General features: G+C 42.2%; 1 protein-coding gene across 3 annotated transcripts; it reads right to left on the reverse strand.

Annotated features, from left to right (window-relative positions):
* Window positions 1-11170: 11170 nt before the first annotated feature.
* On the reverse strand, window positions 11171-14322 carry LOC110486127 (cyclic AMP-dependent transcription factor ATF-4). 3 transcript variants are annotated; one of them, XM_021557498.2, is made up of 3 exons: window positions 14134-14322; window positions 12814-13224; window positions 11171-12478 (listed from the first exon to the last, which is right to left on the reverse strand). In XM_021557498.2, the coding sequence occupies exons 2-3, from the start codon at window positions 13106-13108 to the stop codon at window positions 11559-11561; spliced, it is 1215 nt and encodes a 404-aa protein (XP_021413173.1). In that variant the 5' UTR covers window positions 13109-13224; window positions 14134-14322; the 3' UTR covers window positions 11171-11558. The 3 variants fall into 3 exon arrangements, with proteins under 3 accessions (XP_021413173.1, XP_021413172.1, XP_036796663.1); XM_021557497.2 differs by having other exon boundaries at window positions 11171-12481; XM_036940768.1 differs by lacking the exon at window positions 14134-14322 and adding an exon at window positions 13483-14111 and having other exon boundaries at window positions 11171-12481.
* Window positions 14323-25679: the final 11357 nt, after the last annotated feature.

Genomic DNA, 25679 nt, shown 5'->3' on the forward strand with positions numbered 1-25679 from the left:
TGGTCCCTAAGACGAGGTTCCGATCTCGTTCCTGGTACTCATAGCACAAAAACACCAACTCGACCAATGACATAAATCAATTGTAAACTCCAGACACTACCACAAACATCCCCCAAGGCCAAAGGAGCCAGGGACTGGTGCACACACATTGTGGAAACCAGTAATTGGTTCCCCATTAATCACGCCATCCCTTCACATGGTTTAGTATAGGTAAAGACACATTCACATATGAAGACAATGTTCCCTTCTGTCCTCTTCCCTTTCTGATATTCTGCATAGCACCAGGGACATGTGAAAGACAAGCCTGACCTCTCCCCTCTCTGGGCCCCAGGTGACTGAGCCTCAGGTGACTGAGCCCCAGCTGAGGGAAGAAGTGCAACTGCCAACACCAGAGTCCGAAGGGATACATTCTAATAACAAGTATATCATATAAGCATATTACCATAAGACATCTTAATAATCTATGTTACACAACTAATTCTGATTCTTCCACCACAAGCGTCAGCAATTGTGGGTTCGATTATATGCTCAAAATGGCCAGAAACAAAGAACTTTCTTCTGAAACTCATCAGTTTATTCTTGTTCTGAGAAATGAAGGCTATTCCATGCGAGGAATTGCCAAGAAACTGAAGATCTCGTACAACGCAGTGTACAGTCGTGGCCAAAAGTTTTGAGAATGACACAAATATTAATTTCCACAAAGTTTGCTGCTTCAGTGTCTTTAGATATTTTTGTCAGATGTTACTATGGAATGCTGAAGTATAATTACAAGCATTTCATAAGTTTCAAAGGTTTTAATTGACAATTACATTAAGTTGATGCAAATAATCAATATTTGCAGTGTTGACCCTTCTTTTTCAAGACCTCTGCAATACGCCCTGGCATGCTGTCAATTAACTTCTGGGCCACATCCTGACTGATGGCAGCCCATTCTTGCATAATCAATGTTTGGAGTTTGTCAGAATTTGTTGGTATTTGTTCGTCCACCCGCCTCTTGAGGATTGACCACAAGTTCTCAATAGGATTAAGTTCTGGGGAGTTTCCTGGCCATGGACCCAAAATATCAATGTTTTGTTCCCCGAGCCACTTAGTTATCACTTTTGCCTTATGGCAAGGTGCTCCATCATGCTGGAAAAGGCATGTTCGTCACCAAACTGTTCCTGGATGGTTGGGAGAAGTTGCTCTCGAAGGATGTGTTGGTACCATTCTTTATTCATGGCTGTGTTCTTAGGCACAATTGTGAGTGAGCCCACTCCCTTGGCTGAGAAGCAACCCCACACATGAATGGTCTCAGGATGCTTTATTGTTGGCTTGACACAGGACTGATGGTAGCGCTCACCTTGTCTTCTCCGGACAAGCTTTTTTCCGGATGCCCCAAACAATCGGAAAGGAGATTCATCAGAGAAAATGACTTTACCCCAGTCCTCAGCAGTCCAATCCCTGTACTTTTTGCAGAATATCAATCTGTCCCTGATGTTTTTCCTGGAGAGAAGTGGCTTCTTTGCTGCCCTTCTTGACACCAGGCCATCCTCCAAAAGTCTTCACCTCACTGTGCGTGCAGATGCACTCACACCTGCCTGCTGCCAATCCTGAGCAAGCTCTGTACTGGTGGTGCCCCGATCCCGCAGCTGAATAAACTTTAGGAGACGGTCCTGGCGCTTGCTGGACTTTCTTTGGTGCCCTGAAGCCTTCTTCACAACAATTGAATAGCTCTCCTGGAAGTTATTGATGATCCGATAAATGATTTATTTAGGTGCAATCTTACTGGTAGCAATATCCTTGCCTGTGAAGCCCCTTTTGTGCAAAGCAATGATGGTGGCACGTGTTTCCTTGCAGGTAACCATGGTTGACAGAGGGAGAACAATGATTCCAAGCACCACCCTCCTTTTGAAGCTTCCAGTTTGTTATTCGAACTCAATCAGCATGACAGAGTGATCTCCAGCCTTGTCCTCGTCAACACTCACACCTGTGTTAACGAGAGAATCACTGACATGATGTCAGCTGGTCCTTTTGTGCCAGGGCTGAAATGCAGTCGAAATGTTTTGGGGGGATTCAGTTAATTTGCATGGCAAAGAGGGACTTTGCAATTAATTGCAATTCATCTTATCACTCTTCATAACATTCTGGAGTATATGCAAATTGCCATCATACAAACTGAGGCAGCAGACTTTGTGAAAATTAATATTGTGTCATTCTCAAAACTTTTGGTCACGACTGTACTACTCCCTTCACAGAACAGAGCAAACGGGCTCTAACCAGAATAGAAAGAAGAGTGGGAGGCCCTGGTGCACAACTGAACAAGAGGACAAGTACATTATAGTGCCTAGTTTGAGAAACAGACACCTCACAAGTCCTAAACTGTCAGCTTCATTAAATAGTACCCGCAAAACACCAGTCTCAACATCAACAGTGAAGATGCGACTCTGAGATGCTGGCCTTCTAGGCAGAATTGCAAAGACAAAGCTCAGACTGGCCAATAAAAATAAAATATTAAGATGGGCAAAAGAACAGAAGTCCAGCATCCCAGAGTCACCTCTTCACTGTTGACGTTGAGACTGGTGTTTTGCGGGAGACACTCTAATGTACTTGTCCTCTTGCTCAGTTGTGCACCGGGGCCTCCCACTCCTCTTTCTATCCTGGTTAGAGCAAATACAGGTTTTAGAAATGTTTGCAAATGTATAAAACCAAAAAACTGAAATATCACATTTACATAAGTATTCAGACCCTTTACTCAGTGCTTTGTTGAAACACCTTTGGCAGTGATTACAGCCTCAAGTATTCTTGGGTATGACACTACAAGCCTGGCACACCTGTATTTGGGTAGTTTCTCCCATTCTTCTCTGCAGATCCTCTCAAGCTCTGTCAGGTTGGATGGAGAGCGTCGCTGCACAGCTATTTTCAGGTCCCTCCAGAGATGTTTGATCGGGTTCAAGTCCGGGCTCTGGCTGAGCCACTCATGGAAAATCAGAGACTTGTCACGAAGCCATTCCTGCGTTGTCTTAGTTGTGTGCTTAGGGTCATGTTGTTAGGTGAACCTTCACCCCAGTCTGAGGTCCTGAGTGCTCTGGAGCAGGTTTTCATCAATAATCTGTATGTACTATGCTCCGTTCATCTTTGCCTCAATCCTGACTTGTCTCCCAGTCCCTGCTGCTGAAAAACATCCCCACAGCATGACGCTGCCACCACCATGCTTCACCGTAGGGATGGTGGTAGGTTTCCTCCAGATGTGATGCTTGGTATTCAGGCCAAAGAGTTCAATCTTGGTTTCATCAGACCAGAGACTGAGAGTCCTTCAGGTGCCTTTAGGCAAACTTGAAGCGGCCTTTTACTGAGGAGTGGCTTCCGTCTGGCCACTCTACCATAAGGCCTGATTGGTGGAGTGCTGCAGAGATGGTTGTCCTTCTGGAAGGTTCTCCCATCTTCACAGAGGAACTCTGGAGCTCTGTCAGAGTGACTATCGGATTCTTGGTCCCTTCCCTGAGCAAGGCCCCCCCACCCCGATTGGACCATTTTTAGATCGTCAGTGATGTGTACGCCAAGGAACTTGAAGCTTTCCCCCTTCTCCACTGCAGTCCTGTCAATGTGGATAAGGGGGTGCTCCCTCTGCTGTTTCCTGAAGTCCAAGATCATCTCCTTTGTTTTGTTGGCGTTGAGTGAGAGGTTATTTTTCTGCCACCACTCTCCCAGGGCCCTCACCTCCTCACTTTAGGCTGTGTCGTCATTGTTATTCAGGCCTACTACTGTTGTGTCATCTGCAAACTTGATGATTGAGTTGGAGGCGTGCGTAGCCACGCAGTCATGGGTAAACAGAGAGTACAGGAGGGGGATGAGCACGCACCCATGTGGGGTCCCTGTGTTGAGGATCAGCGAAGTGGAGGTGTTGTTTCCTACCTTCACCACCTGAGGGTCATCTGACAGGAAGTCCAGGACTCAGTTGCACAGGGCGGGGTTTCAGACCCAGGGCCCCAAGTTTAATGATGAGCTTGGAGGGTACTATGCTGTTCATTGACTATATGCTGAGCTATAGTCAATGAACAGCATTCTTAGGTATTCCTCTTGTCCAGATGGGGCAGTATGCAGTGCGATGGCGATTGCATCGTCTGTGGATCTATTGGGGCGGTAAGCAAATTGAAGTGGGTCTAGGGTGTCAGGTAAGGTAGAGGTGATTTGATCCTTGACTAGCCTCTCAAAGCACTTTATGATGACAGAATTGAGTGCTACGGGACGATAGTCATTTTGTTCAGTTCCCTTTGCTTTCTTGAGTACAGGAACAATGGTGGACATCTTGAAGCAAGTGGGGACAGCAGACTGGGACATGAATATGTCCGTAAATACTCCAGCCAGCTGGTATGTGCATGGTATGAGGACGCGGCTAGGGATGCCGTCTGGGCTGACAGCCTTGCAAGGGTTAACACGTCTAAATGTCTTAGTCTCCGTCAGCCACGGAGAAGGAGAGCCCACAGTCCTTGGTAGTGGGCCACGTCGGTGGCACTGTGTTGTCCTCAAAGCGGGTAAAGAAAGTATTTAGACTGTCTACGACGTGACTTGTTTTCCCTTTGTTGTCCGTGATTGTCTGTAGACCATGCACATACGTCTTGTGTCTGAGCCATTGAATTGGGACTCCACTTTGTCTCTGTACTGATGTTTTGCCTGTTTGATTGCCTTACAGAGGGAATAACTACACTATTTGTATTTGGCCATATTCCCAGTCAACTTGCCATGGTTAAATGCTGTGGTTCGCACTTTCAGTTTTGCGCGAATGCTGCCATCTGTTTTGGGTAGCTTTTATTAGTCACAGTGGGTACAACATCTCCTATACACTTCCTGATGAACCCAGTCACCTTATCTGTGTATTCGTCAATGTTATTCTCAGAGGCTACCCAGAACATGTCCCAGTCCGATTGATCAAAACAATCTTGAAGCAGGAATTCCGATTGGTCAGACCAGCATTGAATTGACCTTAGCACGGGTACTTCCTGTTTATGTTTCTGCCTATAGGAAGGTAGGAGAAAAATGGAGTCGTGATCAGATTTGCCTAAGGGAGGGCGGGGAAGCTGAAAAGTTGAGTAGCAATGGTCCAATGTTTTGGTCCAATGTACTACAGTTAATGTATTGCTAGAACTTCATTAGCGTTTTCCTCACATTTGCTTTACAAAAATCTCAGCTACAATAAATGCGGCCTAAGGATATGTGGTTTCCAGTTTGCATAAAGTCCAGTGTAGTTCTTTGAGGGCTGTCATAGTATCGGCTTGAGGAGGAACATGCACGACTCCCAAGAGAATTCCCTTGGGAAGTAATACAGCCGGCATTTGATTGAGGTTTTCTAGGTCGGGTGAACCAAAGAACTTATCACAATCACACCATGAGTGGTTAATCATGAAACATACACCCCCTCCTTTCTTCTTTGTTCCTGCCTGCGCGATGCACTGAGAACCCAGATGGCTGAAAGGACGGGGACAGTATATCCCGAAGGAGACCCTCGCCCTTAACTCGTCTACTTAATTATCCAGAGACTGAACATTAGCAAGTAATATACTTGGTAGATGGTGTGCACGCCTCCTGAGTCGGACTAGAATTCCACTCCGAATACTTCTTCTCCATTGTCCTGAACAAAGGTTCCAGTATGAACAAAGGTTCCAATTTGGGAAGTCGTATTCCTGGTTGTAATGCTGGTGAGTTACCGTCGCTCTGATATCCAAAAGTTATTTCCGGCTTCATGTAATAACACAAAACCTTTTCTGGGCTAATAATGTATGCTATAACACAGATAAAAATACTTCAAAGTTGCTTAGGAGCTAGAAGCAGAGCTGCCATATATGTCGGTGCCATCTTGTGTTTAGATTGCCAAGAATGTTTATTTAATCGATTTTAGAATAAGGCTGTAATGTAACAAAAATGTGGAAAAAGTCAAGGGGTCTGAAAAACTTTACGAAAGCACTGTGTTGACACTGCTGGAGGTAATAAATATGAGGTTGAAAAGTGGCATAATTGCCCTTTAAAATCCTTAAGAGCCTATTGACATACCCATATAAAGAAATCCCATCAAAATCTGTCAGTTTAAGCTAGAAATATCTGTTTGCAATGGATGTGTCTCAATCGACCGCATCTGCCTATGTCAGCCTTCCGCATCTGCGGTGGAAGGTGGCCGAGCTACAGCGGTGTTTGTCAGACCATGAGACATCCCGAAAATCGGTCTTCTCACATAAACGTCTGTGGCATCCGAACAGTTTCGCCTAACTATTATGACCACTGTATGGAAGGGGGAGACTCTAGTAAACCTGATGGTGTTCTCCGTTTTGCTATACGACCCCCACAAGTGTCACGGGACTCGTCTGAAGGTAACCCATACAAACAATTGGAAGTATGGAGGTAGTTTAGTTCCAACAAAAATAAAGGGGTAAATATATGTTGATAAAACGAACATATTTCCTGAGTTTAAAAAATATGACAGACAATTCAAAACCTTATTCCTTATGATTTATTTTTTTGCCAGTCTTTTTTGCCATTCATGAATGTGTTATTCAATGTGTTTCTATGGGCTATGGTACTTGTCACGGCAGATTTCCTCCTCTTCCTCTGAAGAGGAGGTGTAGCAAGGATCGGACCAATATGCAGCATGGTCGGTGTCCATGTTATTTAATAAGAAAACTCACCATGAACACAAATACAACATAACACCGTGAACTAGCAACAAAACAGTCCCATGTGGCACAGACACAGGAAACAATCACCCACAAAACCCAACACAAAACAGGCTACCTAAATATGGTTCCCACTCAGAGACAATGACTAACACCTGCCTCTGTTTGAGAACCATATCAGGCCAAACATAGAAATAGAAAAACTAGACATACAACATAGAATGCCCACTCAGATCACGTCCTGACCAACAGTAAAACAAAGAAAACACAAAAGAACTATGGTCAGAACGTGACAGTACTAAAGGACAAAATCAATATTTTTTCAAATATTTTTTACATTTTAAAGGACAAATAATCATTTTTTGGTTTGTATTGAACTGTTTATCAATGGTAAAACTTAATGCAAGTCCTTTATACTGCAATACTGTATGCAATACTTAGGGCAAGCACATTGACCCAGTATAGAGTTGTAGTGACATATTTTGGGCATTAAGAGATATCTATTATTTTGAATGCTAGAAAGTAGACAAAATAGATTGAAAACAAACAAAGGCTATTAAAGAAAGAACATAATGCATATAATAAAAATATGGGGATTGGAAATGATGCAGATAATTACATTGATAGAAGCCACACGATCTGCAATATTATAGCTGATCTCATTACTCATTACAACGCTATACAAGGTAACAGTAAACATGTTGTCCCCCCACGAATGATGCAGCCTTGGGCCAATTAGTAACAACAATTCAAACAAGGGTAACACTTTATTTGAAGGTACACATATTAGCCACTAATTTCTAGTTTATAAGTATGTATATAAGTAGCTTATGCCTTTATTGTGTTATTAGCAATATATAAGGCTTAATTAAGTGATTTGGCATAAGGCATGTAATGCTGGCCAATCCTCAATAACCTCATTATAAGTTATAATAAAGTAATAGTTATTATTAATAAAGAGCAAGTTACACAAGAAACTGTCTCAATGTGATACTAATAAGGGCATAGTATCTCAATATGTGTGTGACCGTATTTTTACTTGATGATTATTTCTTCCATTAATGACCTCATTGGACAGGAAGGGGCACACCTCCCTCATATATACCATACAGCCAACATTCAAGTTCCATTTTTATGTAAACAAGTAGCAACTCAAATTCCAAATATACTTGCATACATGTTGGCTGTAATTGCATATCATGTGGCATACTCACTATGACTGTGATATGGGGTTGCCTCACCTGATGTGGTCGCCTCAATGAAGGACAATTACATTGTGTGCAAAATGATTCATCATCACTTTAGTAAATCATTTTTAAAGTGCTAAAGACTTACCCTAATTTACCTCAAATGTGTCACTGGTGTTACCTTCATTGGTGTTACCTTCATTGGTGTTACTACTCCTACTGGTGGCACAATTCTATCATAACGGTATAAATTATTTTAAGTCATTAAGCTGCCATAATAGTTAATTTGAAATGGGAAGATGTACCCAAATACAGTGGGGCAAAAAAAGTATTTAGTCAGCCACCAATTGTGCAAGTTCTCCCACTTAAAAAGATGAGAGAGGCCTGTAATTTTCATCATCGGTACACTTCAACTATGACAGACAAAATGAGAAAAAAATCCAGAAAATCACATTGCAGGATTTTTTATGAATTTATTTGCAAATTATGCAATAGTCCCAGTCAAAAGATTAGACACACCTACTCATTCAAGGGTTTTTCTCAATTTTTTAAAAACTATTTTCTACATTGTAGAATGACAGTGAAGACATCAAAACTATGACATAACACATATGGAATCATGTAGTAACCAAAAGTGTTAAACAAATCAAAATACATTTTATAATTGAGATTCTTCAAAGTAGCCACCATTTGCCTTGATGACAGCTTTGCACACTCTAGGAATTCTCTCAACCAGCTTCACCTGGAATACTTTTCCAAGAGTCTCAAAGGAGTTCCCACATATGCTGAATACTTGTTGGCAGCTTTTAGGCCTACAGTATAAAATGATTCAATACAGGTATACATGTTGTTTCCACAAATTTCATTGATTGCAATTGAACATTCAAATATGAATGTGCAAGTTTTTTGAGTATGTGTACTGCAATATACTATTAGATGAAACAGTCAGTAAAGCATTGGGAGTGTCCAGAGTTGCGATATAAAAAAAGGAATGTTTCATTCCAGTAATACATAGCAATGCTGTCACACAACATCCCTCATTACATTGCAGTTAAGCAACATAAAGACAGGAGCGCCTTAAGGGACAGTTTTAAGACCATTCCTATTCAATCTAATTTCAAAAAATCATAACAGGGATCCAAGAAGCTAATCAAGGAATTACTTTACTTTTATATCCTTTCTCAATGTTAAATATGGAAAACTTAGAAGAAAAAACAAATGAAGAGCTTATTGTACTGAACTGTATTTAACAAACATTCATTGTTTTTTGCAATACCATTCAAATACCATCCAAAGATATTTTGTAGGTCTCTATGTCCAATGTAGGCCTATTGCATGTCTTCCCATATTTAAAAGATGTCTGTGAACTGAACATAAACTTCAAGTGTTGCTGACACCAACCACAACTGAGGAATCAACAGAACCCACAGCTTGATAAAGCCTACTGTCTCAGTCAAGGGTCAAGATTGGCCAGTAACATGTCCACTATGGATTTCGCATGAGATTCCCAAGGAAGACTGAGTCGCATGACACTCCTGGAGCCAGGACACTTCCTGCTTTGCGGTGAGGGTTATTATCCATTATTAAATGATGCAACATAAGGGTTTAATTAAAAATTAGCTATCAGACAGACCAGTTGTAACATCAAGAGTTAACAGAAGTTGTGGTAAATTAGGTTTAATTTTCCTACGGAACTGGTTGTGCTTCTCACTGAACAGACAGCATCTTTAGGGAGCTTGTGAATGATTTCAGAGAGCCATACATTGTGCCTCATTCACCACTTAAAACCTGTTTGGGGTAGGGGGCAGCATTTTCACTTTTGGATGAATAGCGTTCCCAAACTGAACAACCTCCTACTCTGTCCCAGATCCTAATATATGTGAGTATAATAGAACGTATTTAGCAGGCGAAACCCAGAGGACAAACCATTCAGATTTTTATTTATTTTTAAGTCACTGTCTTTTCAATATGTTTTCATGGGGAATCCAGAATTCTAATCGACTTTCCTGCAGTTCCTACCGCTTCCACTGGATGTCACCAGTTTGTAGAAATTGGATGAGGTTTTTTCCTTTGTGTAATGAAGAAGTACCATAGCTCAGAACGAATGTCACTTCATGTGAACGAATGTCACTTCACCTTTTGATAGAGGCGCGTAACCAGAAAAGTAGGGTCAGTTTGTTTTGCTCCTGTATTGAACACAGATCATCCAGTCTTCAATTTAATCGATTATATACGTTAAGAAATACCTAAAGTTGTATTACAAAAGTAGTTTGAAATGTTTTGGCAACGTTTACAGGTAACTTTTGAGATATTTTGTAAGTTGGAAGTGGTGTTTTTCTGGATCAAATGTGCCAAATAAATGGACATTTTGGATATATATCGACGGAATTAATCAAACAAAAGGACCATTTGTGATGTTTATGGGACATATAGGAGTGCCAACAAAAGAAGCTTGTCAAAGGTAAGGCATGATTTATATTTTATTTCTGTGTTTTGTGTCACACCTGCAGAGTTGAAATATGCTACTCTCTCATTGTTTACTGTTGTGCTATCATCAGATAATAGCATCTTATGCTTTCCCCGAAAAGCCTTTTGGAAATCTGACATGTTGGCTGGATTCACAACGAATGTAGCTTTAATTTGATATCTTGCATGTGTAATTTAATGAAAGTTAGATTTTTATAGAAATGTATTTGCATTTGGCACTCTGCATTTTCCCTGGCTATTGGCCATGTGGACAAGCGTCCCACCTACCCCAGAGAGGTTTGGCACAATCCCAAATAGAGAATTTCCCCCAAGCTATCTGGACAAAAGCCCCAGAGCAACAAAAAAAGTGTGAGAACCCTAGTCCCAGTTTTAGGTTGAATACAGTGTCGTGTCACTGTGGAGGTCAGTGAGGTAGCTGGAAAATGTGTCCAACACAAGATGATCAGAAAATACAACATTTGTTGGAACTTGGATGTATCCCAGAATGAACTAAAACAAAGTAAATTAACTATATAGGGGATATGGTGCAATTGTTAAACCTGACCCGTATCTGGGTAAATGGTTATGTTGAGCCAGAACATACTGATAATGTTCCTCCATTGAACCAGTATTTGTATGGGTCAGGTCACTGGAGCAGGTCATATCTGGGCTATATTCAAACAACTGGCCTCCGCACTTCTGAACACATTCACACCGGTATTAGCTAAATGAGGCCGAGGACTCCATTTTGAAATTACAATACTTATTTGAGACGCAGTAAAATGGCAAGATTGGTCCTAATAAATATACTGTCTTCACTGTATTATGATCACTGTATATTCCCAGAGTTTGCTAAATGAATTGCACAAGACCAAATGGATTTTACTTTTTAATAGATAAGGAAAGGAATACAATTAGATACAATTCAGACTACAGTAAAAATACACATGTATAATAAGATTCAAAACCTATTTAAGACTACATGCTTCTACAGAAATATAGACGCGTCTTGATAAGAATAAACAATGACAGAGACGACAGAAGATCAGACCAATTACACAAATCAATATACTGTTAGGAAAATACTTAAGGTTTTAATACAAGAGATCAGGGACTACATCAAACTCAAGCTACAAGAACAGTCTCTTTAAACTCAAAGGAAGAGACAGGCAGGAAGGTCAATAGAACTTGGGCTTTGGGAGTCTCAATACATGCATTTAAAAAGCATTATAGATAGTAGGATACTTGGTGGGTTACACTACAGTTAGAGGTCACCGAGTCCCTTCTTGCTCTTCGCTTGGCGCACCTCCTCCATGAGGTCTTTGAGATACTGGATCCCATTGGCGATGGAGTCTGCTTTCTCCGCCAGCTTGTGGTTCCTTTGCTCCAGCTTGTCGCACTCCGCGCTCAGGGCCTCCTGCTTAGTCTTCTTCTTCTGGCGGTAGCGCGTGGCCGCCGTCTTGTTCTGCACCATCTTCTTGAGCTTTTTCTCCTTCGGGGGTCCTCCAGTGGATGTGGTGGTGCGAGATGGCTGGTCTGGATGTTGTGGCCTAGAATTGGGGGTTGTTGGGTACGGTTTTCTCCTATTTTGGAACCTTGACCGAGTTGTGGCGATGGAGGGCCAGTTGAGCTGACCGGAGGCGCTTAAGCTGCTGTCACTGTCAGAGGAGAGGATCTCTGGGATGGTGACGGTTGTCACGCCAACCTCATGTTTAGGGGCCAGGAGGACAACGATGCGGGTTGGGGAGAGAGACAGCACGATGCTGGGGACCGACTGGGGTAACTCCAGGTGAAGCAGTTTCTCGCTGACACTCGCCGAGGCATCCACCTCACTGCCCAACTCTAAGGTGAAGGTGGGAGATGGAAGAAGAGAGGGGGCTGGGGACTGGGGCTCCGATTTGATCTCCAGCTCCTCCTGGGCATCAGGGACCCAGGGGGGAGGTGAATGGACCTCCTGAGGGTCTTCCTGGGGCTGTGAGACGGTCGGGGGGAAGAGTGGATCAGTGGTGGTGGGAAGGTCCGTGGGAGTAGGGAGAGTTGGGAGGGGGAGTGAGTCCAGCTCCATGGGACACTCAAAGGAAGTAATGAGGTCTTCAGGGGAGCTGGGGGAACATATAAGGGAGTCCAGGTCAAACTCACTCAGGTCGACCCTCTTAGCCATCCAGTCCATGCCAGAAAAGGCATCTTCTGTGGAGGACAAAGAAAGCAGGTTATTCAACTGCTCAATAGCCAAAGTAATATGAAAATACAAATATTTGCATTACAAGTGGTGATCATAAATGTCAAAGTGGAAGTCTTAAGTTTTCTTATTTGTGATAAAAGCATTTCACTGTAAGGTCTACTACACCTGTTGTATTCGGCGCATGTGACAAATGAAATTTGATTTGAAAACCTATTACCTTTTCTATACTGCAAAAAAAACAGATCATGGGAATAAAATATAAATTGCTATGGATTTCTACACACTGTCGACCAGTATGAACATACGTGTGGAGGACTTAGGACGTGGTGGTCCTCACCTTTCCCATTATCTGCAGCAATGTGATGGGTGTGGCCTAGCTCATCAGCAGATAGCCAAGGGAAGTGCAGCAAGTCTACCTCAGCCTTCTCTTCCTGGAGGAGCAGCGAAGGCGGAGAGGGAGGAGGGGATAGAAGGAGAATTGGAGAAGATGACGAGAGGGGTGAAGCCCCCTCTATCAAGGTAATTTCATCATGGTGGAGCAGCGACCCCATGGGGTCGGCCATGAGAGAGGAAGGCCCCCAGAGTAGGGCCTCCATATCGTCCAGGCCAAACTGTGAGCTCATCATGGTCATAGCTCTGTTGTTGCAGTACAGTCACTAGGATCTGAGACTGTAGGTACTGCAGTAGGAGGTCGAGCGGTTCTTTTATGCTGTCAACTACAGCAGTGCTAAGGGTTTCCACAAGGGACCTGGGAAAGAGATAGGAGATGACATGGTGAGTTCATGTAATAATGTAAACCGAAGCTCATAATGTGGGCTAAAGAAATTGCCTTTTCTCCTTTATGTTGATTCTATATTATGTCATGGTCATGTTATGTTATGTTGTGTTGTGATTGAGTAATGTAACATTTGTCTGCGCACATTTTTAATTGGGTGGCAAAAAAAATATGTAAGTCTGAACTTGTGTTTATATCTGTAATGCGTTTTGTGCACAACACTGCCCCTACCATTTTACAGCGCACCTCCTTGCACTGGCACTGAATACCCTCACTGCCTTTGTCTTGTGACTCGCACACGCGCCAAATGAGGTCAGTCAGTTTCCACAGCAACCATCGTCAGAACAGAAGCAAAGATTTGTATAACTAAACATGGTTCTATCTGTGATGGAAGTGTGTCTAGCGAATGAGATGGCTGCTTCCGCCTCCCTAACAGCCACGATTGTGTTCACCATCCCGCCTTAAACATTGATTATATCGCCATTTTGTTAGAAAAAGAACACGAACCATTTTGTTCCACGTTGGCATTCCTGGAATAAAATCGTATCACACATTCTATTTTTTAAAAATCTATATTTTTACCAATTTGGTGACAATGTCGCGGGTTGTTATGTTAACAGCTCACTGGCCATTTTACCAGAAAGAGATACAATGTAACATTCTCTGATCTGACTCGTGACGTCTGTATCCAATGTCATTCCAAGGATTTGTCTGGAGAATGGCAACCTTACGGCAAGATATACTATATGCATTTATAAAAATACTTCGCTACACAACATAAGCAGGCTAATAGTTTCACAAATTGAGGTTAGAGCGCATTGTCGTCATTGACCTGTCACAGATTCACGTTAGCCAGCCACTTGCCTACAAATATATACTTACGTCATTTTGACAAATATGAAGTTGAAGCAGTGCACTGGATTGATGCACTGTTGAATTTGCTGCTGCTAGGACCGCCGCAAACCGTTAAACTGCCATTTCGCCCAAGAAAGCGGTGTCACTTGAATGTTGTTAGGTGCTGGTTGAAAATGGCGCATGCTGAGGGCGCAGCGTAATATACAACTCTCAAAAAGACCAATGATGTATATATATATATATATACACACTAGATTACTTATAGGAAGGTTTGTGTTGAAGCCACCGTGCATCCATCTTGCCCCCCCATTGTAGAACATATTTTGGAAGTTAAAGAAAAGCATTTATTAATGTCTACATTCATTTTTGTCACGTTTATACTATTACAGACACCTTAATGCATACTTTGAAATTATATTATGTGAGATAAACATATAAAGTGAAAAAATAAAAAACACTTTCCTTAGTCAGATTCTTTGAGGTTACTGATGTTACTGTCCCCACTACAGTAACAAATACTTAAATACATGTAATTTTGTCCTTGAAACATTAAAGTGAAATAGAATTCCATTCATTCCTATGGAGGACTGCGCCTACTGGGGAGTGCCAATATGTCCGACCAGTGGCTTCAAAGACTCTAAATGGCCAAAACTCAGCAATCAAGGGTTTATATACATCGCTGATGCAGACCTAGGATATCCTTCCACAGGTCCTCACTAGCTTCTATAGCCACAAAGTCATAAACCTCACCCATTTCTACAAATTCTTCTTAAATTCTCTTCCTAACCGTATGCCTAATCCCTAAATTTAAATGAAGACCAAAGCAATTTTTTTCTGTGGAATCTGACTTTGTGGCTATAGAAGCTAGTGGAAACCGTATCATTCCGCACATTGGGGGTTAATAGGGGATAGTTTTAGAAATCATCCTGTAATGTCTAATACTAATCACATAATTTATGTGAGCCAACAACTTTTCAATAAAGTTTATTGCACGTCCTTTTTAGTATTCAGATAATTCACAAATCGGATATAGATAAAATGTCCTGTGGATATTCTCAGCAGTACACACTGCATAGTAAAACATTTCACATTCATACTTGTACATTTTAAATAGTTTATTTGAATCTACATATCACATTACAGTCGAGAGGATTCAAACATTTCAAAGTTCATGGATATATGGAGACTTATGGATACAGAAAGCACCATGGCTGCCCAAACAGCGGACACAGAGCAGTACCGCTGCTTTGCCTTTGTCCTATTCAGGCCTGCAATCTGAAAGCCACGTACTGTCAGCCTATGTACATGGCTGAGACTCCCAAATATTAGCACTGCTAATATTATATAATATATATAATAATATGATAACCGAGGCTGTTCACAGGGGCTGACATTTCAGTAACTTGTCAGCAAAGGCTGGCTTCATGTAGGCTTCAATAGGGCAACCCACTTCAAAAATGAGCACCTCCCTCCGGCCTCCCCCTAAAAAAACAATATCTTGTATGTGTCCAAAACATTGCCAGACCTTTACTGCATTAACGACGGCACACACACACCTCAAAATCTACTGGCTGCTAGAGAGAAAGTCTGACACACTTGGTGCAGTTCACTGAGCTCCTCCTGTAGCTCTTGGGTCACACCACGAATCCTGGTTGCAAACTTAGTCTCAGAGCCCTTTTCAGCCTCTGGCTGTCCTTGTCAGTATAATACAGGTCCATGTCTCTGGCAAACCCTTTAGGATCATCTCATACTTCATGCCCAACTGTTGGGACTTATTACACCCAGGATGCGCTGCCTCCAGCACCCTGGCTATCTGCAGGGCCTCAGGATCAGCATGATGGAGCCTGTGGAAGTTGTACTGCCTCAGCTCAGCCATCCCACTGTGGATGAAACAAAGACACAACTCCAAGTCTGCTATCTCGGCTTTGTACTTCTGCACCACCTCCTCCAGCCTCTTCCGGTCCACAGAGTTGATTTTGTTGTTGCCCATGGCCGCTTTGATGCCTATCCCACTACCCGACGACGCCACCATGCCCGCCCAATTGCTGTGGCTATGAGGGAGGAACCCATGGTCATGTGGGTGAGGACAATGCCCACAATGGCCACCGTCCCTCCCATGGCGTCCGTGGTGCCCCCTGCAATAGCCATGGTTTTGGTTTTTTGCACTTTGTCCGGCTTCTCGGCGAAGTCGTTGAGCTCTGTGAAAAGGCCTCGCAGAGTATCATTACGCTTCATTAGCAGGCAGTTGAACAGACAGAGGCCATTTTTCACATAGAGGCACCTCTGGTTGAACTCCCTGGTGGGATGGAAAGACCGATTTAATGAAAGACAGAGGGCTGATTAAATGGTATGCCTGCCTGTATTGGATGTAAGATCAAAGCTCTATCCTTGAAATGGTGTATTAACCACATGTGTACAGTAAGAGGTTAGTCAGGTCTCACCTGGTTTCATCCTCTAGACTGAGGCCATAAAATGAAGGAAGCATGTTTTCCCAGCCTGAAAGAGACACATACACAATTACAAACCAAATGTATTATCCCTCAGTAATCTATGGTCACATATTGCATCCTAACAGCTGAGAACAGTAGATTTGTTTTTACAGAAGAACAGTTGCACGTTCTTTCATCCTTAAAAATGAATTAAATACAATGTAATGTTGTGTCAAATAATGCGATATACAGTACCAGTCATACGCTTGGACACACCTAGTCATTTTAAGGTTTCTTTATTTTTACTATTTTCTACATTGTAAAATAAGAGTGAAGACATTGACATAACACATATGGTGAAGACTATGTAATAACACATAGTAACTAAAAGATATTAAATCAAAATCAAAATATATTTTAGATTTTAGATTCTTCAAAGTAGCCACCCTTTGCCTTTGACAGCTTTGCACACTCTTGGCATTCTCTCAACCAGCTTCACCTGGAATGTTTTCCCATGAGTCTTTTCCTAGCCACCATGCTTCTACATCTGCGTTGCTTGCTGTTTCTGGTTTTAGGCTGGGTTTCTGTATAGCACTTTGTGACATCTGCTAATGTAAAAATGTCTTCATAAACACATTTGATTGATTGATTGATTGATTGGAGTTCCCACATATGCTGAGCACTTTTTGTCTGCTTTTCCTTCACTCTGCGGTTCAACTCATCCCAAACCATCTCATTTGGGTTGAGGTCGGGTGATTGTGCAGGCCAGCTCATCTGATGCAGCACTCCATCACTCTCATTTTTGCTCAAATAGCCCTTACACAGCCTGGAGGTGTGTTGGGTCATTGTCCTGTTGAAAAACAAATGACAGTCCCACTAAGTGCAAACCAGATGGGATTTTTCTCTTTTTCTTATCGGTGTCCTTTAGCAATGGTTTCTTTGCAGCATGAAGGCCATGAAGGCCTGACTCACGCATTCTCCTCTGAACAGTTGATGTTGTCTGTTACTTGAACTCTGTAAAGCATTTATTTGGGCTGCAATTTCTGAGGGTGGTAACTGTAACAAAGTTATCCTCTGCAGCAGAGGTAACTCTGGGTCTTCCTTTCCTGTGGCGGTCCTCATGAGAGCCAGTTTCATCATAGCGCTTGATGGTTTTTGCGACTGCACTTGAACAAACTTTCAAATGACTGACCTTTATGTTTTAAAGTAATGATGGATTGTAATTTCTCTTCGCTTATTTGAGATGTTCTTGCCATAATATGGACTTTGTCTTTTACAAAATAGGGCTAACTTCTGTATACCATCCCTACCTTGTCACAACACAACTGATTGGCTCACAAATTAACTTTTTTCAAGGCGCACCTGTTAAGTGAAATGCATTCCAGGAGTGTGCAAAGCTGTCATCAAGGCAAAGGGTGGCTACTTTGAAGAATCTAAAATATAATATTTGTTTAACACTTTTTTTGGTTACTACATGATTCCATATGTGTCATTTCATAGTTATGTCTTCACTATTATTCTACAATGTAGAAAATAGTAAAAGTAAAGAAAAACCCTGAAATTAGTAGGTGTGTCCTAACTTTTGACTGGTACTGTACATCTGTGCTAATAATGTTTAACCCACATCCCACTGTCTTCATCCATCTCATTAGATGTTCATATTCCTGCTGAAAAACAAAAATAGGTACACATAGGTTTTTAGATCAAATTGAAATTATGGATAATCTAATAATGCAGGTGAACAGCAACAGAAAGAGGGGAAACCTCATGTGAAGCCTGGTTTTGGCTTAGGCACTGAGAATCGGACCTGTTCCTGTAAATATGCCTTTCCCCGTTCATGCCTTAGATAGTCACCATTAGGGTCAGGGTTTATCAGGGAGGCCACCGCTCCTTTTGAGTATGGTAAGGCAGGGGGGGTCGCAGGGAAAATATTAGTCTTTTTCTTATTGATTCTCCTGCGTATTCTGTGGTGCTGGGCCTACCTTGGTTAGCTTGTCATAACCCTACTGTTTCGTGGCCACAGAGGGCTCTCACGGGGTTGTTGCGAGAGTGTTCAGGTAGGTGCTTAGGGGTTTCCGTTGGTGCTACTACAGTGGAAAGTCCAGACCAGGTCTCCACTGTGCGCATCCCCCCCCCCCCCCCCCCCCCTGAGGTTTGCGCCCGTGCATTGATTATCAAGGTCTCAATAACATGGTCTCATGCCAAATGTTCCAAAAACATGTTTGCAAATTATTTCACGTGAAATTTCACTTACACATGTGAAGTGTCCCAAAAACACATGTTACACATGAACAAAGACAACAAATCAACAAGACACAAGTACATTTAATAACCATAAGGGGACTTTTTGAGTTTCAGGAAGGAAGGAACATAAATAGAGGTAGTTATATTTCACTGTGAACACTTCCCTGTCTCTGTCACACACATACAGTATCTGCTTCACCTCAGATGAAATCATATCATAATAAATAAATGGTGTACTATATCCTTTGAATGGCACCATGTGTGTATGTATAGTCGTGAGCTGCGTTTGTGCTTCTGTCAGCACCAGTTGGAGACAGGGGCATGTACGGCTTTCTCCTGCAGTAGGGATTGGAGTTGTGTGGCCAATCCCTGAGGGGGAATGAGACCGGGTGTGGGAGGGGGGCCCTCCCGACCATGGTGGGGGCCGTGAGGGGTGAGGCAACCTCTCATTGTCTGTGTTTGAGCGCTATTGAACATGTACAATCCCAGAAGCGATGTTAGTTGTGAATTGATGTGAGGGCCTAAAAAGTAACTTGAGGGATGCTTACCGTCGGACTCTGGGATCTATTGACGTCATAGCCCCCATACAAGGACAGGGGTTCAGATTTGGGTAGAGCTGGTGGTCGAACAGGGCGAGGGGACTGACTGTGCTTTTGTTCTATGGAATCCTATACCAATACAAAGAAAGCAAAGATATCTGATTGACAGAAAGTAAAGTTACACTGATAAAACAGTGAACATTGATGTCTTTTCTTCTTTGCAATGAATATGAAGTACTCTCTCTCACCTGAGGCTGTAGTAGGTGCATTTCTGGTAGCGTCCTCTCATACTCTGAAGAGGCTGAAGAGGAGCGGGACATCATGGGGGACCGAGGGGGTCTCACAGGCCATGGGAGAGGAGGAGGGGAAGGTTTATTTTTTGCTAAACCCGTCGAAGGCCTGTGTTAAACCACAGCGTAGAGTAGTGGGTTGATTTGTTTTATTCAAGCTATCTTACTGTATACACTATATACTGGCTTATTCAGTGGTTCTCTTTGTTTACCTTCTCAGTCATTCCAAGTTTAGATCTATCAACATTGTCATCGTCCCCACCTGCAGATGGAGAGGGCCTCAGAAGAGTGCCATACGTCTTGGGAGGAACTGGAGGGCGGTGAACAGGACGGGGGTTCAAACGGGGGCTCTGATAGTCTGTTAGGGAGCCAGTCTGATTGGAGGTCTGTCAAAACAGTTCATCAATCAAATTGGAACATTAACTGCAAAACAAAGTGAGCCAGACTAGAAAGGGAAGAATGAGAGGGGAAAAAGAGGAAGAGGCCCCGGCCTCTGCACAGCAGCATCTTCTACGCTGGTTCTGACAGGAAAACTGATTAGAAGAGCCGAGATGTAATGAAACACGAGAAGAGCGTGTTGTTGACTCACCTGGGTATCCATCACATTGCTGTAGCTTCAGGAGAGGCCTGGGAAGCCTGGGTTCTGTCTCTTGTCCAGGGGCTCTGAGTGGGACATTAACTGGGGTAATGCTGGCTGAGTCTAGATTTGGTACACAGATTGACTTCTTCCTGTTAGACTTAGCTGAGACACAAATCACAAAGTCACGATTATGTGCAGTTAAACGGTATATAGACTGTTGTGGTGTCATAGAGCTTTGGGCCAGTAACGGAAAGGTTGCTGGTTTGAATACCTGAAACGACAAGGTAAAAAAAAAAATCTGCCAAAGTGCCCTTGAGCAAGGCACTTAACCCTAATTGCTCCAGGCGCGCTGTACAATGGTGACTCTACTCCCTGCGGGTGTGTCTCAGGGGAAGTTGGGATATGCCAAAAATAATAAATACATTTCCATTACACACTTTTGTGTATCAAGACAAATATAAGCACCTTCCCAAATTAGTATTATTATTATAATATGAATAATATGAATATGAGTACTTACTGTTACAGCCCATTAGGATGAATTAAATGATAATGTAGCTATTGTGACCAACCAGAGTTTTGAAACCCAGGTGTCCTCCATACGACAGTATAAGGTGCATTTCTTCATGTCTTTAAATCATACATTTTTAGTGCTGTCATAGCAATTGAGTATGGGGAAGAGGTTAGTGCTGTCCTGCATTTGAACTCACTTGGCTTCTACTCACCTGGGGCTCTGACATCTGAGGCCGTTGGTCACCAGCAGTCACAAAGTTTGGCCAAAAGGGGGACCGGCTCCTTGACCTGGCAGACCCTGGTGTCTGGCTATTCCATGGGCTTCCATTGTCCCTATAATTATATCAAATGCAATGCAAAAATCTTTAACACTGTCAAAGAAGGATTTGAAAAATTGGCAATTTTCCTTCTGGCATCATCCTTACCGTTGATGCGTTTTCCTCTTGGCTGTCTGAATCCACCTGTAAGGATGGGAGGTGGACGACTTCACCAAGAATGACTTCCTGGGGGGTATAGGAGGCTAGGGGCAGAATGATGGGAAACCACTACATCAAATCGCTGCAAACTCTCGCTTGTCTTTTTACATGGCAAATCTCCAGTGAGAGCTTTGTTTTGAAATGTTGCACTTCCCCCCCTGATATCAAGTCTACTGTGTGAGGAAGATCCAATACTCAGAAATACAAGATACATCTAACTATGAGCGATGACAAACACGTTTAGCCATAATGTGGGTTAAGGCTTTAGTTTCACACTGAAAGTTTGCGTTGTTTTAATGATAACACAACAACCAACCAATGAAAAGGATATCCAACCATTTTCACAACATTCCCTTTTGGAAATGGTAGGGCGATATACACTACCGTTCAAAAGTTTGGGGTCACTTAGAAATGTCCTTGTTTTTGAAAGAAAAACATTTTTTTGCCCATTAAAATAACATCAAATTGATCAGAAATACAGTGTAGACATGGTTAATGTTGTAAATGACTTTTAGCTGGAATGGCTGATTTTTTATGGAATATAGGTGTTCAGAGGCCCATTCCATAAAAAATCTGCCATTTCCAGCTACAATAGTCATTTACAACATTAACAATGTCTACACTGTATTTCTGATCAATTTGATGTTATTTTAATGGACAAAACATGTGTTTTTCTTTCAAAACAAGGACATTTCTAAGTGACCCCAAACTTTTGAACTGTAGTGTATGTCATTTCTACATTTTATCTGTGATCCCAAATCAACTTGAATATTTTATAAGTTACAAGCTAAGACAATATTTGATTTCATGATATTACTTTGTCTTTACACATCTATTCACTACTGGCCACATCCCTTCAAGTACTGAGCAAATGTCAAAATGTATGAAATTCACTGAATTTGCATTGTGAATGTCGCTTTAATGGATACTAGATATGACCTATTATGATCCATACACATGTGACATGCATAGTTCAAGTGTTATACTAAGTAGTTAATGTTGAGCCCAGTCTGTCACTCACTTCACTAAATATTTTAAACATATACAGTTGAAGGTGTGGTCTGAATATTCCCTTTTGACTGCACAAATGTTCCCATTTGTTCACTCTGCTATAAAATAAACATGTTTTTCAGAATTACTGCAACAGATATATGTTAAATATTTAAGAGGCAAAGGCCTGAGGCTACAGCCTACTAACAAATGACCAGCCAGGCCACCACAAACATCTGCAGTACACTCCTCTCCCCACCCCCAGTTACTTACACACATACAATTCAAGGAAGATCAGTTTGTCTCTGTTTGTCCTCAGACAAATCAACTGTAAATGTCGGTGTTCCTCAAGGTTCCGTTTTAGGACCACTATCGTTTTCACTATATATTTTACCTCTTGGGGGATGTCATTTGAAAACATAATGTTAACTTTCACTGCTATGCAGATGACACACAGCTGTACATTTCAATGAAACTCGGTCTCAACCTTTAAGTCTTTACTGAAGACTCATCTCTTCAGTGGGTAATATGATTGAGTGTAGTCTGGCCCAGGAGTGTGAAGGTGAACAGAAAGGCTCTGGAGCAACAAACCGCCCTTGCTGTCTCTGCCTGGCCGGTTCCCCTCTTTCCACTGGGATTCTCTACCTCTAACCCTATTACAGGGGCTGAGTCACTGGCTTACTGGTGCTCTTTCATGCCGTCCCTAGGAGGGGTGCGTCACTTGAGTGGGTTGAGTCACTGATGTGATCTTTCTGTCTGGGTTGGCGCCCCCCCTTGGGTTGTGCCGTGGCGGAGATCTTTGTGGGCTATACTTGGCCTTGTCTCAGGATGGTAAGTTGGTGGTTGAAGATATCCCTGTGGGGGCTGTGCTTTTGCAAAGTGGGTGGGGTTATATCCTTCCTGTTTGGCCTTGTCCGGGGATATTATCGGATGGGGCCACAGTGTCTCCTGACCACTCCTGTCTCAGCCTCCAGTATTTATGCTGCAGTTGTTTATGTGTCGGGGGGCTAGGGTCAGTTTGTTATATCTGGAGTACTTCTCCTGTCTTATCCAGTGTCCTATGTGAATTTAAGCATGCTCTCTCTAATTCTCTCTTTCTTTCTCCCTCTCGGAGGACCTGAGCCCTAGGACCATGCCTCAGGACTACCTGGCATGATGACTCCTTGCTGTCCCCAGTCCACCTAGCTGTGCTGCTGCTCCAGTTTCAACTGTTCTGCCTGCGGCTATGGAATCCTGACCTGTTCCCCGGATGTGCTACCTGTCCCAGGCCTATTATTTGACCATGCTGGTCATTTATGAACATTTGAAAATCTTGGCCATGTTCTGTTATAATCTCCATCCGGCACAGCCAGAAGAGGACTGGCCACCCCTCATAGCCTGGTTCCTCTCTAGGTTTCTTCCTAGGTTTTCGCCTTTCTAGGGAGTTTTTCCTAGCCAACGTGCTTCAACACCTGCATTGCTTGCTGTTTGGGGTTTTAGGCTGTGTTTCTGTACAGCACTTTGAGATATCAGCTGATGTATGAAGGGCTATATAAATACATTTGATTTGATTTTGATTTGAAGATCTAAGTCTATTCACAGTGTCTCAGGGTAGCATTGCTGATCGAGGATCACTGATCAGGTGAGTGTCTCTCCATGTACTGCCTGATTGGATATTGTTGTATTGAATGTGTAAAATATATATGCAAAGGGACAGTTAGGTAACCATTTACAGTATCTGCAGTGCATTATTAGCCTACTCAGTAAGTAAGCACCAGCCAGACAGAAGACCTAGATAAATTAGCTACAGAATGTAATGTAGAAATGTCAGCTTTCTGCAGCAGGTACCTCTGGCCGGGCAGCTTAATCATGTAGCAAGTTGAGGGACTAACTTAATTCCACTAGCTAGCTACTAATAGCTAGCATGAGGGACTAACTTACTTCCACTAGCTAGCATGACTAACTAGCCAACCTGCTAGACAGTCAGTTAGCCAGCTTGCTAGCTAGTCAGCAGTAACATTTGCCGGCTAACGCTAGCCAGCCAGTTGGTGCAAGCCAACTTTTTTCAGTTGTTGTTGAGTACCTTCTATTGGCATGCCAACTTCATGATAAGTTAAGCATCTTAGCTAACATTACTATTTTTATCTACCTGGCTGTCACACGACTTTCTCTGTGCTAATGACACTGCAGCTCAACCCAGACTGTAAACATACACCATCCATGAATATTATTAGGGGTGTGTATTTCCAGGTATGAACAAAACAAAACACATTTGATAAATGTTGTTTTTATTTGTTTTCTGTTAGTCTATTCCCAATTTGGACACCATAAACGAGAAAACGAGTTGACACCTGGTTTTCGTTTTGGTTTTCAACTAGAAAAATTCTAAAACTATTAGTTTCCTCTTTTTGGCCTTGCCGAGATAAAATGAATTATCCAAAAGCACACGGACCAAGTCTCCTGATCATTCCCATGTTTGGTTAATGATATTTGTCACTCACGAGTCACTGTAGAAGTGGAAGCCTTTTTCACTTCCTCAAAATCACCCGAATTGATACAAACTCAAGAAATCTGTAATTAATTTAGACGTTTTTGCAGAGGATGTTTTAGTTGTGTAATTTTACATCTATCTAAGGTGTTTTGTGCAGTATTTCTTGTGTAGTCTTTTGTAAACAAAGTCGGAGCTGCTGGGCAGGTCTGTCTCACTATCGATGTTATTGCGCTGGCATCTGTGTGCGTCTTGACAGAAAGGCTGAAAGGCCTATTTATTGCCTACCTCCCTACTCTTCTTCATTTGCACACACTGTACATAGAATTTTCTTTTTTTATTTTCTTTTGTGTTATTGACTGTACATTTGTTTATGTGTAACTCTGTGATGTTGTGATATTCGAGCTTTCAAACCTCAATAGCTTTCAAACCACTTGAGCCACATACTCCAAATAAGTGTCATTATGTTGGATAAATTGCGCACAACATTGCACAGGTCTAATTTTCATGATTTGGACATTAATTCGCTTTCCAAAGCTAATAAACATGTGGAAATGTGAGCAGCATTTTGTATTCCTAGTTGAATTAGTAAACAAAATACAAACTTTTTTTTACATTCGAATTTCAATAGCTCAATAGCAATAGTGGCGAAATAATTACAATTTCGCAAATAAACACTGGAGTAATAGATGTGCAGAAGATGAATGTGCAAGTAGAGATACTGGGGTGCAAAGGAGCAAAAAATTAAATAACAAAATGGGGATGCGGTAGTTGGATGGGCTATTTACAGATGGGCTATTTACATATGCAATGATCTGTAAGCTGCTCTGATAGCTGATGCTTAAAGATAGTGAGGTAGATATGAGTCTCCAGCTTCAGTGATTTTTTAAAATTCGTTCCAGTCATTGGCAGCAGAGAACTGGAAGGAAAGGCAGACAAGTGAGGAATTGGCTTTGGGGGTGACCAGTGAAATATACCTGCTGGAGCGCAAGCTATGGGTGGGTGCTGCTATGGTGACCAGTGAGCTGAGATAAGATGGGGCTAT

This window comes from Oncorhynchus mykiss, chromosome 13 (assembly GCF_013265735.2).
Source record: "Oncorhynchus mykiss isolate Arlee chromosome 13, USDA_OmykA_1.1, whole genome shotgun sequence".
NCBI classification, from domain to species: domain Eukaryota; kingdom Metazoa; phylum Chordata; class Actinopteri; order Salmoniformes; family Salmonidae; genus Oncorhynchus; species Oncorhynchus mykiss.